This window comes from Piliocolobus tephrosceles, chromosome 8 (genome assembly GCF_002776525.5).
Source record: "Piliocolobus tephrosceles isolate RC106 chromosome 8, ASM277652v3, whole genome shotgun sequence".
Lineage (NCBI taxonomy): Eukaryota > Metazoa > Chordata > Mammalia > Primates > Cercopithecidae > Piliocolobus > Piliocolobus tephrosceles.
Window position 1 is genome coordinate 119672791 of NC_045441.1, and position 15967 is coordinate 119688757.

Sequence of the window (15967 nt, forward strand, 5' to 3'; positions counted from 1 at the left end):
CATCTCCTTTCTATTAGTTTAGCTTTTCCAGAGATTTGTGGAAATTGAATCCTACGCATAAATTCCACATATATATTCCAAATATATATTTTTTTATATTCCCATGAAACCAGGTACATAGAAAGTATTCAAAAATACCAATTTAGAGTACTCAAAAGGAATGTTGGTGGTGGCCTTGGTATCTGTTGGAGAGATTTAAGTGTTTTAGGTCAAATGTACATCTTAAAAGAATAGCATGCAAAACAAATTATTCATTTTGACTGGGTTTCAAATTGTGGCTCATATAATGGGATGATGGGACAAGAGCAAGGCATAAGATGCCCATCTATATCCTATTAAGCTTTGTAAGAAAATGGAAGGAAAATCTGATGGAAGCTTCTTACCTGCCAGATAGAGCGAATGGGAATTCTTGTTTTCAGGTACTTTATCGGACCTCTCACATGGCTGCATGCCCAGAAATGTGATGATATTGTTGACAGCCTCTGTGTTGAGAAGATGTATGAGACAGTGTTAGGAAAGTAAAGCACAGGGATCGCCCTCTGCACCAGTATATGCTGGGAGCTGGGGTGGAAGGGGTTGTTGGTGATGTGTAGAGGGAGGCTACCTGGACTAGAAAATGGCTGATTAGTTAGATGATGAAGACAGGGTGCTGGTCTTTTTAAGTAAGAGATTTATGAAGTTTTTTTTTTTTTTAAGGAGTTCTTCTGGAGTAACAAATATACCTATTAGGTGTTATACTGCTATCAGGCAATATACTGATAGCAAAATGGGTCTCACCTTCAAGGGTTTTGGTAGAACTGAGGGCAAAGGTTTCCTCTTTCTCAAAGGTATCTCCCACCTCTTCCCAAGCAGCAGCAAAGTTAGGCTTCAGTACTTTCTGAATGTGGTCAGACACAGTCACTTCGAGATCTTCCAGCTAGTGGGTAACAAACAGTCAGTAAAGAAAAGTCCTTTCTGTTATAGGGCAAAGATACAGGAATTAGTATGGTTTTCTGGAGCCTAGAGAAAACTCTGCCACCATAATAGTTTAAGTTCTGTAGTCTGGATAAATCTAATGCTGTAGCCCTTAGCAAACGAAAGCAAGAAAACAGAACATCTGGCAAGAGCCAAATTCAGATCAACATCTGTAGCCCTGAGGTACACAGTAGTCATGTTGTACCCACACTTGACCACTGAGTTCTGGGCACACAGTACCCTCTGATCATTTGCTAAGAGGTTGATATTGTTAAAAGTTTTCCCTCCATTCTGTGAAGGCTTTTTAATCCATGATCTGGCTATAAACTAACAGTTGCTGAAGCAAAAACAAAAAACCAAAAAACAAAACCAACCCCCGACCCCAAATCATTTTAAATAAAACTGATCTCAATGAAAATCATGTAATTATTTTCATTTCTTAATTATTCCTATTATAAAGAAAAAAAGGGTGAGTTTGTTTTAATGATGAAGTGGTAAATCTCAATTATCTCTGGCCTGATGCTGTCCAGTTACAGAGGAGGGTTAGTCCAGGTCCTCCTAAGTTGTCATCTGTTTCAGAAGAATAGAAATCCCATAAGTTTATGTCAGATGCTCCTAGAAAAATGTTCTCTCAAGGCAGAAGTCACTTAGTGTTGCGAAGGTGTCAAAGAAAGTCTCTCTGCTGGGAAGACTCACCACATACTCATCATCATACCCATCCTCATCTGGAACTCCAGTGTTAGGGTCACAGTCCCGGACTGTAAACTTCATTGTGCAGCTAAAGGTGCCTGCAACTGGAGAGAAGGCAGGCAAACCTGCATCAGTGGGCAGTGCAAGCGAGAAGTTTCCATCATTTCTTAGGAAGGGCCACCTGTACTCAGCATTGTGTTCCACATTTTCCAGTTAAATACACATGCCCTGTTTTCTAGGGTAGTGGTTCTCAAAAGCAGCCTGCAAGCGGGTCAGAAAGGCAGTCTCACAAAGCATGAATGTAAAGTCTATTCCACGCTGTGGGTTACAGCAGTACAGGAATGATAACATGGGCAAACTGTTTCTCTATTGGTATGAAGAAAGCAGCAGAGAGGTCCTTTTGGGGGCTTTTTGCCATGCCTATCTCAAAGAGGCCTAAATGTTGAAAAATAGTATTTTGTGAACCACTGCTGTAGGACCTGACCAAAAAAACAAAAAAAACCCGATGGTAAAAAAGCATACAGATCATCAGATTAACATTGACCAATCTCATCAGCATCTCAATACTATCTTTAGATTGTGGACTGATGGCGGGTCCACAAATCACCAGACAGAACTTGCTTTATCTGTCAACCTTCAGCCTGAAGTGAGGAGGTCAGTAATGAGTTTCTAGTACTGGTAAAGTCAGTGTCTTAAATGGAAAAGCAAGTGGGCAGTTGTATGTTTTCACACAAGTGGTGTTAAGTAATAAGAAATGGAGGTGCGGGTACATTTTTGGAAAGTGAAGTCTTTATAAAGAAGACAGGATTTTCTGAAATGTTTGAGGGAGGGGATTTAGCAAGCAGGGATGAAGAAAAGGCATTTAGGATCTTATCTATGGTCTGGAAAAAGCTTATAGGTACAAAAATATTAGATATTGGGGGAGTTAAAATTTATTTGGGGGATAGGCAAGGAGAGGAAAGAACAGGCTCAGATGTAAAGACCATATATGACAGGTTGGGTAATAAGACTTTCATCTGCTCAGTCTTGACTTTAAATTCCATCCATTCATCCATCCACACATGTGGTGACTGTCAATACATGTTGACATTACATGTAAAGGTATAAGCTTATGCGCCAGACACTTGGATAAAAAGATGACTGAGACATGACCTCTGTCTCTAGGAGCTGTCTAGGAGTTAAGTAAGCATGTGAGGCTGTGTGTGTGCGATCTATCTATGACATTACAACTCAATGCCATAGATCCTTTAAGTTTTAAGAGAGTGCCATGTGAAGGTGCAGGATTAACCAACAGCCGGGGAAAACTGTAAAAAATGTTAAACGACACAGTAGTTTAATTGGCTCTCAAAAGATGCAAAAGAGCTTTGGCAAGCAGAGGAAGATGTACAAACAAGCAAAAGGAAAGAGGCCAGAAAGTCCATGGGGCAGTTGGAAACAGTAAGAGGCATGCTAATGCCTAGGTGCTGAGAAGATAATTTGTTTCGGAATAAATTGTAAAATACCTTGTATTTCAAATGATTTTCCAACAGGCTCTGGTGAGCTGAGGCGGTCAAGAGATTGAAAGGTCAGAGATAAGCTAGACAAGATGTGCCTAATTTAAGCCACTGGTGGGGACTATGAAGAATGGGTCTGAATTCAGAGAGCAGATGGATTCAACAGAATACACTGAAAACAGATGATGGCAGTGGGTTGCCCCATATAGGAAAGAATGAACCTATCAAGTCTGCAGAATCAATTTCAATGCTATTAGGGGTTGAGGAAAGAACGAGTGTGCTTTAATAAAGACAGGATTTTCTTCAGGGAGAAGGGGAAAGAAAGAAAGAAGTGAAAGTTAACACAAGGCCAGAATAGGTCAGGTGAGGCATTTTTTTTTTTTTTTTTTTTTTTTAAACAATGAAAGAGATACAGGATATGGTAGGGGAAAAGGTCATGATCAAGTTAGAATGAAGAGTCAGGAGAGACATTAAGCAAATAGCTAATAGCAACCCAGTGTGGTTCCAATTAAGCAGAATGGCTACAGCAAACGAGGAGGAATAAAGAGACAACATCAGGTATGAAGGCAGATCACAGACTGGGCACAGGGGCTGGGTTTTATGTGGAGGTAAAGACAGAAGACACTTACATGTAAGGACCTGATACAGAGAAACATATTAAGGAAGTAAATAGGAATGGTGTTAGTAGAGATAATGTTCCTGAAATCTTGGTGGGAATTTTTTACTTAAATGATACAATGACTGATACAATGAGAGGTTACAGGGATCTGAGGAAGTCCAGGTAGTCATCTATCGAAGCCGCTAGAGAGGATGACGAAATGGGGCGAGGAGGCGGGGGGGAGGGGGCTTTCCATGGCAAGAAAATACTGAATGCACTGCCATAATGTAAAGATAAGCGTTACACAAACAAAGGAAGACAAACACCAAAGGGAATCAGGAATCAGGAAAGAATGCCCTGAAGATCTGCATTAAAACTGGTCTCTGAAATTAGGCTTGTCTTGTGAGGATTCACTGAAAATGACAGTCAACCATTAAGGAGATTTGTATGAAAAGAACCCAGCGGTGCCTGTACAGGTCCCAGCTACTCGGGAGGCTGAGGCAGGAGAATGGCATGAACCCAGGAAGCGGAGCTTGCAGTGAGCCGAGATCGCGCCACTGCTCTCCAGCCTGGGCGACAGAGCAAGACTCTGGCTCAAAAAAAAAAAAAAAAAAAAAAAAGAAAAAGGAAAAGAAAAAGAAAGAAAGAAAAGAACCCAGTGAATTATAGAAAAGGTGGATGCTGGCAGCTAAGACAGGAGAGGGACATGTGAGTTGAGCCAGGGTACAGAACATGCAGTGTGGCAAAGGGCAGAGTGGAAAAGGTGGGAGGGAGCTGCCAGGTCTCAACCACCTAGGGGAGACCATGACAAAGTAAGAGACACTTATGAGGCATTTCCAGAAAGCTTTGTTAGAATAATAATTAAAGAAAAGGGTATGTCACTAGGTCAAAAGATTAGAAAGAGGGCAAAAGAGATAGATCTGTACAGGCTAACTGCAGCAGTCTATGCAGGTCTGGACTGAACTGAGAAGGAATGGGTGCAGCATAGCATGTAGGACATCGAGGAAAGTTGGGCAGTGAGTGTCAAAATAAGCAATACACACCTACCTGGAAAATTGTGTTGAGTCTGTGGGAATGCTGTACAAATGGTGGGAGGGTTTTTCTCTAGGACAAATTCAGAAAGGGAAGGAGGAATGGTACTGGAAAGCAACATTAGAGTTGTCCTCAGATGAAAAGGAGTTAGTCACTAAGGAATGACACACATCAATGGGAAGGTAAGACAGCACTGCTGGGCCAAAAGTCGTAAGAGTGTAAGCAATAAGAGACTGAAAGCAAAAGAAAGAAAATATTACATAAGGAAGGGCCAACTGGCAGAGGAGGTGTGGAATAAAGATTTAGAATGGGGTATCCTTTCTAGGTCTAAATGGTCGACTGCATGGGAAATACACAGAAAGGGTAAGAAGCAAGGAATTCAGTAGGAGGAAGCAACAGACTAACTCTTGAAGCTTTTGAGGGAACGGCTAATTAAAGGACTTGCTTGATAGGAAAGTTATTAACTGGTGAATGCTGATCAAAAGCTATAGATGGGCCCGGTATGGTGGCTCACGCCTATAATCCCAGCATTTTGGGAGGCTGAGGCGGGCGGACCAACTGAGGTTGGGAGTTCAAGACCAGCCTGGTCAACAGTGTGAAACACTGTCTCTACTGAATAAAAAAAAATACATAAAATTAGCCAGGTGTGGTGGTGCATGCCTGTAATCCCAGCTACTTGGGAGGCTGAGGTAGGAGAATCACTTGAACCCAGGAGGCAGAGGTTACGGTGAGCCGAGATCGCGCCACTGCACTCCAGCCTGGGCAATAAGAGCAAAACTCTGTATCAAAAAAAAAAAAAAAAAAGTTATAGATGGCAACTTTAGAAATATTAGGCTTGATTTATTAAGAGAGTGTGAACAGGTGGTTTGTCCAGAGAATGGATTACTGCTACTAGATGGGGAATGGGTGATTATGAAGAGTGAAGTTTTAAAAAAAGTCTATATCTATTTCTGTAGAGAGATGGTAGGACCGGGTGCAGTGGCTCAAGCTTCTAATTCCAGCATTTTGGGAGGCTGAGGCTGGCAGATCTCCTGAGGTCAGGAGTTTGAAACCAGCCTGGTCAAGATGGTGAAACACTGTCTCTACTAAAAATACAAAAACTAGCCGGGCGTAGTGGCACATGCCTGTCATCCTGGAGGTTTCAGTGAGCCAAAATCACGCCACTGCATTCTAACCTGGGTGACAGAGTGAGACTCTGTCTCAAAAAAAGAAAAGAGAGATGGCAAGTGAAAGGATGACTGACAGTTAAGATATTGTAAACTACTGCACAGTGTTCCAATGAAGTTGCCTAGAAGTTACTCTGCTATGTGAGGATTGGCTAAAAGTGACAGACATTTCCTAGGGAAACATGAATGAAAATATCACAGGGGAAGAGAAGATGGAGGCTGGAAGCTAAAAGATGACAAGATGTAGGATTTAGGCTGGAGTGTGGAATATAGAGTGTGGGTTGGGGCTGGGCATGGTGGCTCATGCCTGTAATCCTAGCACTTCGGGGGTCTGAGGCAGGTGGATCGTTTGAGGTCAGGAGTTCAAGACCAGCCTGGCCAACATGGTGAACCCCCATCTCTACCAAAAATGCAAAAAGTGGCCGGGCATGGTGGCAGGTGCCTGTGATCCCAGCTACTTGGGAGGCTGAGGCAGTAGAATCACTTGAGCCCGGGAGGTGGAGGTTGCAGTGTGCCGAGATCAGGCTACTGCACTCCAGCCTCGGTGACAAGAGTGAAATTCTGTCTCCAAAAAAAAAAAAAAAAAAAGTATGGGTAGGGAAGGGCATTAAAGAGGGCCAGAATGAGGAACACCAGAAGACGGCAGAGCTGCATATGCAGTAGAGAGATATGAGTTAAGAAGAAAAGAGAATGCACAGAGTAAGTAGACAAGTAAGAACTGGTGTCCTGAGGAAGTGCCATCTGGGACTCTTTGCTTGAATGATGTTTGAAGCAGGAAGTGTGCCCAACAGAGTGAAAGGTCAAGGAGTTGAAATGGGATGGATTCTAGTCATAGGCAGTGGCAGGAACCCTATGAAGGTCGCAATGAACTGAAAGTGCAAGTGTTCAGAGTGGTGTGGAGGTGATGAGGAAGAAAAGACTAAATCCATGAGAATGATACACAAGATTGTAGCTGAAAAAACAAGTGACTAAGTAACAGTTGTTTTTCTAGGGTCAACTGGGGAAAATAGTGGAAAAGCCTGCAGAAGAGATGGAGTCATTTGAAGATTGGCAGGTACTGACAGGAGGGATACAGCCCCATAATTGTAAGATTAAATAAGGAGAGACTGGAAACTGTGTAAAGGGAGAACTATACAAAGAGTAGGTATGCATAGGTGGAGTGGCATGGATAGGTAAAATGAGAAAAGTGTTTCCCAGAATGGGAAATCTTGTAAACCCTTTAAATGTGGGTCTATTTGGTCAAATGTTGGCTCTTAATTGCAGACTTTGAAAAGCAGTAGATACAATGGGAAGAACAGGTGCTTGAAAAGTAATGGGAAGCTTTTGTGAGAAGTTTAATTAGAAGGATTAGAAGGAGGTGGATTAAGATGAGCCCTAACAGGGCAGCATTTAAAGACACCAGGATAGATCTTGAGTAGTTTGTAGAATGGATGACTAATATTGGGAGAGGAGTGGCTGGAGATTACATTGGAAACCCATCTAAAGGGTAAAACTTCTTTGTTTCCAGGTACAGATGGTAGATGAAATTATACTCTATATAATTAAGATAAGGGAGGGCAAATCACCAAAGGGGAAAAAACAAATGAATATCATGTCAGTGCTGTATTAAAGTTACTCTTAGAAGTTACTCTGTCATGTGAAGATTTTCTACAGATGAGAGGCAGATACTAGAGAGAATCTGGCTAGGAAGTGCCATTCAGGGGGAGATAGAGTTCATCTGAATGAAATATGGATGGCAGTTAAAAGAAGGGAGGCTGAAGATACGGTAGCGTACATCTTTAGGGCAAGACAGGTAACGGAAAAAAGGAATAGGAGAAAACATTATAGTTGCCTCCAGATGAAAAGGTCATTTGAAGAATGGCAGGACAGACTGGAGAGACAGTCCTGTGTCTGGGCCAAAAGACATGAAGAGGAGTTAAAGCTAAGGGAAGCATTATATAAACTAGATAACGATTCTGAAAAGGTGGCATGGTAATAAGAAAGACCACAGCGCCATAAAGATGCCCGGAGAATCCCGCCAGATCTCAGAATGGGCCCAACTGGCTAAATATAGTGGGTGTAAGGCCAGATTGCAGTGACTAGTATATGCGAGAGAAGGAAAGACCTGAATAGGAATGAGGCAGTAGATTTGCTCTTGATGCCTTAGTGGAAGATTTTTAATTAAAGGGCTTGGTTGAGGGAGAAGCTGACAGCAGTGCTCCTTAGAATGTCTAACATGGCACTATCTAGGAATCTGTTAGAAATTTGAATTCTTCTCCCCTCCCCCAGACCTAGTCAGTCAGAAACTCAGGGTACATTAATCTGTTCTCACATTGCTATAAAGAAATACCCGGGACTGGGTAACTTATAAAGAAAAGATGTCTGATTGGCTTAAGGTTCCATAGGCTGTACAGGAAGCATGGCTGAAGAAGCCTCAGGAAACTCACAATCATGGCAGCAGGTGAATGGTGGGGAGCCTGCACTTCACAGGAGAAAGAAAGACAGTGGGAGGAAGTACCATACACTTAAAAAAAAATCAGATCGTGTGAGAAATCTATCACAAGAACAGCGCCAAGGGGATGGTGCTAAACCATCTATGAGAAACTGGCCTCATGATCCAATCACCTCCCACCAGGCCCTACCTCCAACACTGGGGATGACAATTCGACATGAGATTTGAGTGGGGACACAGATCCAAACCACATCATGGGGTAAGGCCCTGCAGCTTGTCTTAACCAGCTGCCATTGGAGAACCACTGCTTTAGACAAAGGCAGGCTAGGAACAATTCTGATAAAGAGCCTCTTCTAGCAACTGTCGTGTTAGGGTTAGCTGAAAATTAGAAGAAGCAACTGAAGAGACTTGAATGAAAGGACAGGAGAGATGGAAAGAATGGAGGTGATGGAGGATACAAAAGGGAAGGGATAAATGAATGAGGCTGGAGGCTGAACTTGCAGCACAGTAAGTGGGCCAGTGAGGAAGGGCACTGAAGCGTGACGGGATGAGGAATACTGGGACAGGGAGAGTGGCAACTCTGGTAGAGTGATTTTACATTAATCTAGTCACAGCCACTCAAGAAGACAGAGGAAGAAGAGAATGTGGCTAGGTAAGAATTGAGGTTACGAGGGGTCACTGTTCGGGAAGCTTTGGACCTCAGATCCAGTGTGCAGTCTGAACAGTGAGTGTTGAGTGTGAGGGGTATGTTTATCCAAAGACAGTACTGAATCTATGGGAATGACATATACAGAGTCTCTGAATGAAGGAAGGATGCTGAATATAGTTTTTATAAGGCAAAATAAAAAGGTGTACAATAGTGAAGTTAAAATTGCTTCCAGACGAGAAGGCATCACTTAGTATTGACCAAAAAAAGTGTCAGTGATACTAACTGGAGGTATTTGGCACCATACTTGTGCGAAAGGTCATGACAGAAAAGAAAGAAGCCAAGTTAGATGCTATCTAAGGGGAAGGGAAGGCTTATCTGAAGAGTAGAAAACCAGTTTTGAATGAAGGAGAGAGTGGGGATATGAGGGGAGGAAACCTCAAAAAGAATATGTATCCATCACTATGAAAGGTTAGGCTATACAGGGGAAGCCTCCAAAGGGAAATTTGGAAAAACATTCTGAGAGGGACATTAAGGATGTACTCAAAAATTAAGAATGTTAGGACTTGCCAAAAGTGAGAGAAGCAACTGAGGAGACTTGTATGCAAAAATCTCAAAGAAGGAGAACAAAAGATGGAGGTTGGATGCTAAATAGGGTGAGAGGATATGTGAATGAGGTAGGGGGCAGAACATGCAGTGTAGAAAAACAACAGATACGGAAGGGCATTAAAGAGGGCTAAATGGGAACATTAGGAAATGAGAGTTGGGAATTTGTTAGAGTTGTGTATTAACAAGAAGACAGTAAGGTAAGAAGGTGGCACAGTAAGAACACGGGTATAAGGTTTTGCTGTCCAGGAAGCTTTGCTGGAAAAACGTTAGAAGTAACGGGTTTGGTCAGTATGGTGAGAGGTGAGAGAGGCTAAGTGGGATGGGCATAAAGGGCAGGCCAGTGGCAAGAATCCTATGAAAGTGTAGGCAGATCTGAAAGCACAGGCAAATGCAATGGAGAATGTGGCACAGGGCAGAGGGCAGTGGGCTGAGCAGCGAGTGCCCAAGGGGAGGGGAGTATCCAGAAGAACCCATGGAGTCCCTAAGAATGACACACAGGTGATAGCTGAAAGAAGGAGGGACATAGAAGAATCAGCAGCATGATTGTCTGGGGCAAAATAAGGAAGAAAGGAATGGAAGAAGAAAGTGAAGAGTTCCTGCTGAGGCGAGGGGACGACTGGAGGAATGGCAGATATTGACTGGTAGGTAAAGGAACCATTTTTGGACCAAGGTTACGATGGAATAAGAAGGAAGAGAGAGCTGGCTGAGTAAAGGACCATTGTATAAAATAGACAAAAGTTAAGAGTAGATGGAGTGGCAACTAGGCAGATCAGTTGTGTTTTTAAAATGGGAAACTGCTAAGATCTCAAAATGCGCCCAAGTGGTCAAATTGGGTGGGAAGGCCCAATGGTAATGAATGGTGCATCTAACAGAGCTTCAGGGACCCAGGCAGGAATGGGAATTAGTAGATTAGCTCTTGATGCTGTAGGTAGAAATTTTTGGTTAAAAACTTGGTTAATAAGAAAGTTTGAGGGAGTTTTATTAAGATGTATTCGCCTCAAAAGGCACTGCTAGCAACCTTTAAATACATGGGTATTGACCATTTAGGGAGGGTAGGTGAGTAGTTTGTCTGTAGAGGAAATTAATTGTATTTCTTGAGGACTGGTAGGGAATCATGAGGGAAGTAAACCTCAAGAGTATAATGCTATATCTGTTGCTATGATAATTTAATGCTAGTAGCCAAAATGGATAAGATATGATAGAGCATAATAGAATAAGAAGAAAGGGGTTTTCATCTAAGTAATGGGAGCACTGTTAATTACAGCAGGGTTCTGAGTGGTCAAATTGCAAAAAGACAAATAAGAACTGTAATGGAGAAATCTGTCAAATCTCAGAAGGGTCTAATGGGTTAAATGTGTGTTGTTGAAGATTGCAATGAGTGGTGTAGATGGTGAAGAGCAGCGAAGGCCTGAATACGAGCAGAAGTCAGAAAACAGACTAGCTCTTCAAGTCTTGATGGGAATTTTTTTTCTATTGAGAACACATACACATACATTTATACAGCACTGCAAACACAGCACTACGTATTATTTATGGGTATGTAGTAAAATTATGAAAATATGCATGAGGATAAGTATCAGATTCACGTAGTGATTTTCTCTTGGAAAGGAGAGAGGTAAATGATTTTGGGGAGTGATACCGAGGAATTCTCAACTATATGTGTAATATTTCTTTAAAAAAGATCTGAAGCAAATACAACATCAAAATAGGAAGAAGTGGGTGTATTAATTTTGGGGGAATGAAAAGTTTTAATTAAAGGGCTTGGTTGATAGAAAGGTTAGAGGGGGAAGATCAGGGTGAATCTTGATTCAAAGCTACTGACAGTACCTGAAAGACACTGGTTTGACAGACACTGGTTTTGACAGGAAAGCATAGGTGGGTGGTTTATTTGGTGAGAAGGTGATCTGTATTTGGTGTGGAGCAAGTGCACGGCATTGAGGGAGTATACCTCAAGAGTATACCTTGAGAGAAGGGTGCATCCATCACTGTGATTATCAATGGAAGCTGATGTTAATATATATGACAGTGCAAATAAAGGAAATTAGGAAGAACTTGCTGAAGTATGATGTTGAGATTTGCTCAGAAAAGAAATATTATGTTAGAACTGGCTGTAACAGCAACTATTAAGATATGTATAAAAAAAGAGTGAGCAGCCTGGGCACAGTGGCTCATGCCTGTAATCCCAACACTCTGGGATGCCGAGGGGGGCAGATCACCTCAGGTCAGGAGTTTGAGACCAGCTGGCCAACATGGAGAAACCCTATCTCTACTAAAAATACAAAAAAATTAGCTGGGCATGGTGGCGGGTGCCTGTAATCCCGGCTGCTCGGGAGGCTGAGGCAGGAGAATTGCTTGAACCCCAGAGGTGGAGGCTGCAGTGAGCCAAGATGGCACCACTGCACTCCAGCCTGGGCAACAGAGTAAGACTCTGTCTCAAAAAAAAAAAAAAAAAAAAAAAAAGTAGAAAAGGAAAAACTTGAGAAAAATTGAAGCTAAAATTAAGGAAGGAGAAGGCATGGTTTAGGTTACGGTGCTGAGCATGCAATGCAATTTTGCAAAATGTTAAACAGGGAAGGGTATAAGAAGGGCCAGGATGAGGAGCACTGAGAATCAGAATTACAAGTTCAGTGGAGTTGTATGTTAAGCTAGATACCAACCATGGGAGAAAAGAGGGGAGTGAGAACACAGCAAATAAGAATTGGAGTATATGTTGCTGCCCAGAAAGCTGTGTTGGAAAAAGATTTGAAGCAACTGGTGGAGTCAACAGAATGGGAGGTTAGAGAATGATTTATGCGATGGACTTAAAATGGGTCAGAGCAGGGATCCCAGGACGTCCAGACTGAATGGAGGGTGGGAAGAGATTAAGTACAAAGTGAGAAATAAGGAAGATGGAAGATGGTTGAATAGTGCTGAATATCAAGAGTGTACATATCATCCAAAAGAGATGGTTATATCCACTAAATGATACAGCTGAATGAAGAAAGAATGCTGGAGAAAATGTAAGGAGTTTGCAGTCAAAGGAGAAAGACAAAAAGGAGAAAAGGAGTAGAAGGGAAATGTTCAGGTTGTTTGTAAATGGAAAGACATTAATTGAATAGTCACAGATAATGATAGGAAAAATGGCTGTTGCTCTATACTTAAGCCAAAGATCATGATAGAAAAAATAAACAGAGGATAGCAAGTCAATAAGTGGGACGCTGTATAAATTAGAAAGCAGTTTTGAGTAGGTGGAAAAACAAGAAAACAGATCAAGTATAAATTAAAGAAACAGAACTGTCAGATTACAGAAGAACCATATACAGAATGAGAAAAGATCAGGAGTCTAAAAAAGAACGAAAGTTGGATAGGCTGGCACTTGAAGTCTTAGTGGGAAATTTACTTCTTAAGTGACTGCTTGCTAGGGAAGGTTAGAAGGAGATGAATTAAGATAAATCCTGATAAGAAGCCATTGGTGGAAACCTTAAAAACATGAGGACTGACAGGTATAGATTGGGATTTTCTTTGCAGAACAAATTAATGTTATTGGTTGAGGACTGGTTGGGAATCATGATAAGGTTAACATCCAGAGAATAATACAGCATTCATTTATTATAGAGTCAGTGGGTAAATGATTTGTAGAATATTTACGATATGGCAGGGCAGATATTCAAAGGGAGCTATGAAAGGACATAGCAGTAAATATGATGTTAAATTGGCCAAGAAGTTAAGAAATAATGTTAGGATTGGCTGAAAGTTAAGAGAAGCAACTGAGAAGACTTGAATATAAAAAAGAAGAAAGGAAAAGGGAGAGAAGATGCTTGGTTGGAGAAAAAAAAAAAAGTATGAATTAGTCTGGGTTTGGAATATGCAAGGTATGAAACAGGAAATATTATTGAGACCAGAATGAGGAATTCAGATATCACCAGCTATCTGTTCATACAGCCTAAATACTTGTTACTATGAAAAGATTTAGATTATATATACATCTCACCAAGTACTTAGAAAATCTGGTGCAGTGAGTTAGCATTCTTGTGCTAACAAAAACTTTTAGCTTGCACCCAGGCCTGCTTGAGATGGCATATTTTTGCTGTGGCTCTTGTGCCGATAGGCTTATTCCCTATGCTGAAGGATGTGAAATGTGTTGTGCAGTATTCCTGTCATCTTCCCCATAGTATGAGTGGGGCGATTCAAGCAGCTCATCAGGCGGCAAGTCAGTATTTCCAAAACACTTCTTGTTTATATATTTGATTTAAAAATGTAATGCATTTGTTATTTATACTGAAAACATTCCATTGTTCCTTGCAGTACAAAAGGCAAATGCAATTATAGTCTTTATTATAGTATGAGACCATTTTGTACTACACACAAACATGTCTGCTAATGAACTGATGATATGTTAAATAGTTAGGTCATTATCCTTTAAAATGGCATATATTATGAGAAATACTTAAAAGTTTTTTTTTTATCATAGTGATTTAGTGATAATTGAGAAAACAGGTTGAGTTGTTTTAAGGGAGATGGATAAGAGCTTTATCAAATTTAAGAAAATGCAATGTAAGTGTTTGCTACCAAAAATTATTATTCAAGCACAGGATAATGAAAATTGCTTTTACTTAAAAAGTTGAGTCAAGAAGAAGACGGTGTAGTCAGTTCTTAAAGGGAGAAAGAAAGGGACGAGATAAAATAACTAAAAATTGGACATAAGAGAGACAGTGTCCAGGAAAGTACATTTGCATTAAAAAGTGCAATTGACAGAAAGATTAGTGACACATTCAGTAAAGTGGACATAAAACAAGGCAAGTGGCAGGGATCCTACCAAGGAACAAACAGAACCAAAGCAGTTCAGCACAGTATGCTGGAAAGAAGAAATTCTGAAAGGGACGGAGCAGTGAATGGAGAAGAGAAGGAGGTGCTTGACAGCAAGATCTTAGTGAATGCAGAGAAGTGACACACAGTGGATGGGTGGTTAACAATGTACTCTTCCAAGGCAGAAAAAGAAAAACAACAAAATAAAGGGAAAAGGCATTTAAAATTTACCTTAGGATGGGAAAAGTCATGCGAGGATGACATATTAAAAAACAAGATTTGTTACTATAATCGTATCATATGGAATAAGGAAGAAAACACCTGATGGACACTAAAAAGAGCACTGCATGGATTTGGCAACATTTCAGAGTAACTTAAGTAAACACAGGGCAAATCCACTTCACAATAAGGAAACCCAGAAACAATGAGGTCAGAAGAACAAGAGCATACATTAAGAAAAGTTATAAGATTAAAGATGGACCAAAGATACGGAAGGGAAAAAGGGTGAGGTAGAAAAGAAGCAAGTCAGAAGACAACTATATGCATCCGAATAGAATATTAGAAAAAGGCAAAAAAAAAAAAAAAAAATGGTGGAGAGGCAGGGTACATTGAGTAGTATACTTAAATCTGATTCCAAAAAGAAGGAAAGAAGTTCACAAATGAGTAAAGAGGAACCGAGCTGAGACAGGAAAGGGCACCAGGAAATGGAACTGAAGGGTGCACATCCACATCTAGAAAGGGTTGCTCACTGCACCAGAAAGACAGTGGTGAACAAATTATGGGTGGCATAGGGGCTTCAAAGTGTCAAAGAAGAGAAAAAGAGGTGCAGAACGGATTGCCAAATGAGCTTCCAGGTAGGACTAAGAGAGTCTTTAAGAAAATCCAAAAATGAGATGAAAACATCCTGAATAATAATGAAAAGATAGGAAAGATGCATGGATTAACAGTATGAATGAAGATAATGAAAATACTATAGTACAGCAAAACGAATGCATGATGGGGATAAGAGGAGCAGGGAGTAACAGGAGGCAGTCCTAAAGGTGGAATCTTGCCACCTGTGTCACAGTATGTAAACCTCAAGGATAGAAAATATTAAAGTAAGAACAGAAAATATTGTAAGGGTATGGAAGCTATCAGGCTGATATGAAGGGGGTTTAGAGTATAGGTCGCTTTCATGTACTGAAGGGTAAAAGTTTCAATGTAGATCTTTAAGAGAAATCCTTTTCAAGAGTCAAAGGGTGAGTGTGGAGTAGAGAAACAAGGGGAGGGAAGAATGGGGTGGAAGGATGCCAGAGGAAGAAAAGAAAGTATGCAAAAGAAAGTGCTTCCATGAGAAGACTACCAGGTTAGTTAGAATACGAAAAACATGAAAAATGCGAAGTAAGAAGTATAAAAACCACATGAAAGAATTAGCAAAAAAATGAACAAACAAAAACAGGTAGAAAGGGGGCATTCTGGCGCTTCAAAACAATGATCTTCAACAGGAAATGCAAGCACAAGAAGGCTCCAGGCCTAAAATGGGAGTCAGGGAGTCCAGGTGGCCATAGGGAGTCGAGGTGGCCG

General features: G+C 41.1%; 1 protein-coding gene across 2 annotated transcripts in view; it reads right to left on the bottom strand.

Moving 5' to 3' along the window:
- Positions 1 to 15967, bottom strand: part of COPG2 (COPI coat complex subunit gamma 2) — a 151458-nt gene that overhangs the window by 1566 nt on the left and 133925 nt on the right. For both annotated transcript variants that reach the window (XM_023207842.1, XM_023207843.1), the window contains 3 exons: positions 1651 to 1748; positions 778 to 916; positions 384 to 482 (listed from right to left, as the gene is read on the bottom strand). In XM_023207842.1, coding sequence (XP_023063610.1) covers positions 384 to 482; positions 778 to 916; positions 1651 to 1748 — 336 coding nt within the window. The remainder of the gene's footprint in view (positions 1 to 383; positions 483 to 777; positions 917 to 1650; positions 1749 to 15967) is intronic.